Source organism: Puccinia triticina, chromosome 7A, assembly GCF_026914185.1.
Source record: "Puccinia triticina chromosome 7A, complete sequence".
In the NCBI taxonomy this organism is placed as follows: domain Eukaryota; kingdom Fungi; phylum Basidiomycota; class Pucciniomycetes; order Pucciniales; family Pucciniaceae; genus Puccinia; species Puccinia triticina.
In genome coordinates this window covers 7,586,624-7,589,017 of record NC_070564.1, presented here as the reverse complement: position 1 = coordinate 7,589,017, position 2,394 = coordinate 7,586,624, and the positions used below count along the sequence as shown (strand labels likewise).

General features: G+C 54.1%; 1 protein-coding gene across 1 annotated transcript; it reads right to left on the bottom strand.

The window, feature by feature from the left end:
• Positions 1–487: 487 nt before the first annotated feature.
• Positions 488–1,896, bottom strand: PtA15_7A820 (uncharacterized protein; the record flags this gene model as incomplete). Its single annotated transcript, XM_053171466.1, has 4 exons — positions 488–529; positions 646–791; positions 890–1,382; positions 1,456–1,896. 4 exons carry the CDS (start codon positions 1,894–1,896, stop codon positions 488–490), a joined length of 1,122 nt encoding a protein of 373 aa, XP_053022644.1.
• Positions 1,897–2,394: the final 498 nt, after the last annotated feature.

Sequence of the window (2,394 nt, the reverse complement as noted above, 5' to 3'; positions counted from 1 at the left end):
AAAGCCACTAGCTAGTCTTCTCCACGTTGATTGGCACAGATGGAAAAATCAATCCGAGACATGATATACTCTTGTTGGTAGGTCAGTTACGTTACGATTTTCCTCCTGAAAGAGAAAATACCGTAAATGAGAGTCTCACACTTCAATATTTTTCTATTATTTTTCTTACAGGCCTCATCTAATGAACCTACAAAATCCAGACACAGTAAACAGTAACAGACAGAAGACAATAGTAGAAGCACCCAGCTAAATGAAGAACACACAATTGCAAACGGATAAAATGGCTGCCATGAGTGTACTCAACCAGCGGCTTATTGGATCTGATATTGTGGTTGCTATGTTATCTCTCTCGGGTTTGGTTGAGAGCAGGGATCAAGTTAATTATTGATTGATTAAATTAATCGACTAGAAGTACAAAGATGAGAGATGATAAGGAGGGCGGGAGGCAGATTGGAAGAGTCGATGATCTTATGAGTTGCTCGACAAGTTAGATATCAGATCGTCTCGGTCTGAAGGCAGAGATGGTTTGCTTGCGATCGAGAGAGGAACTCCCAAGTTAGTTCTAAATCCAAGACTGCTGGCACTGCTACTACTGCTGCTGCTGTTGACGGTCGTTGGTTGGTGGTTGAGCAGGTGGTTTGTGACTGTGGGATTCGAGGCCAATGGACAGGCTTGAGGGATCGAGACCGGGTTCTGGATTGGTGATCCGATGCATGATGAGAGGGATGTCGAGGATGGGGAGACGGCTCTCCTTTTGAACATTCCATACTCGTAGCGTTCTGGTTCTTGGCCTGAAGATAATGTGTGGTGTTGTTAGCTGAGTTTGTCTGTCGTTTAGATTATGAATTGAATGGCGAAAAAAAAGGAAAGAAAAAAAAAAAACACGAACATCTCCGTTTGCCGGCCCGATTGATTTCAGGAGGTCCGCAACTACCACTGGATCCTGAGCCACGAAACATCTTCCACTTTTGGATCTCGGCCATCTTTTGTTCTTCTGACTCCTCATCTTGACTGATCACCGAGCGACGCAGACCCGAGCAATGTGAGTGGTGGTCATCGGCGGCCTCCTCCTCGTCGCTACCCGAGCTTTTGCCCTCCAGGCCCATCCCATCGTCGTCATCGTCTACCTGTTCGGGGAAGCGGTTGGGTGTGGGCCGATTGAGATGGTGATAGAACGGTGAAGAGGGTGTTCGAGGTATCAAGGGTGAGTTAGATGGGGTGGTGGACGAGAGTGTGTTGGTGGGTGTGGAAGTACTGGCTTGGGGTACAACGAAGGGTATCGATTTGAAGCGGCGATGGACTTCAGCCTCAGTGAGTAGATCCGGCGAGACTTCCTCGGTACTCAGTTGAGCAGCAACCCTAAGATGAGCCTTTGGCCGAGGCTGTGGGTGTTTGAATGATCTGAATCAGTATGTATAACATGATATGGCTGGGGGAAGGATTGGGTGCACTGACCAGCAGGCTGGCTCGATTGACATGTTTCCTCCGCACTCGTTTTGCGCCTATCTGTGATTGGGATCCACGGGAGTTGGGAGGCTCGTGGTCGAGTGCCATGGGCTCGCCGATGGCGCTGCTCCCGCAGCTCTCGCTGGCTCTACGGTCATCGAGTGGACAGTCGAGGATGGTGTTATCGTCGTCCTTGGCTGTTCGGAGCAAGCCACTCATCCCGCCGGCTATCTCGACCTGGTCCTCCTGATCCTCTTGATCAAAGGGGCTTTCCTGATCGAAGGGCTGTCTGTTGAGGAGGAGGAGCTGGTGATGCTGGGCGACCGCACTGCCGATCGACGAGGTCACGCTGAGGGTGCGCTTGTGCTGGCCGCCCAGCTTGGGCGAGCAGCGCCTGGGGAAGCTTGTGAAGGGCAGGGCCGAGTCGGGGGATTGCGGATGGGGGTCCATGGTGTTTTCCTGTGGGGCTGGGGTGGGGGAGGGGTGGGAGATGAGCTGGTGGAGGTGGAGGCTGGGCTGGCTGCTGTTGCGCTTGAGGGCCGGCGGCGGAGGGCTCGAGGCCGGGATGGCTGAGGACGGGGTGCGGAAGGGATGCAGGTGGGTGGTGGATGGGGTGGTGCTGGCGGCCTGGCTGAGGTCGGCGGTGTCGAAGCTGGCCCTGCGTTCGGGCTGGGGACGGCTGGGGGGCAGTCTTTTGTCCATCGGCGGCGGCGGCTGGCTCGGGCTGGGCGGCGGGGCGATGGAGAAGGAAGCTCGCGGGGCCACCAGAGAGAGATGGAGATGGGACCAGGCTGGCTCGAAGCGGCCATACAGTCTCTGCAACCAGACCCCGCCCCCAACACCAACCAAAAAAACCACCTCGAACATCCACTAGCACTGCTACTTGCATCAACTTTCCCATGGTGATCAGAAGAACTCAGCCCGACCTTCCTGCTCTGGACTCTGGAC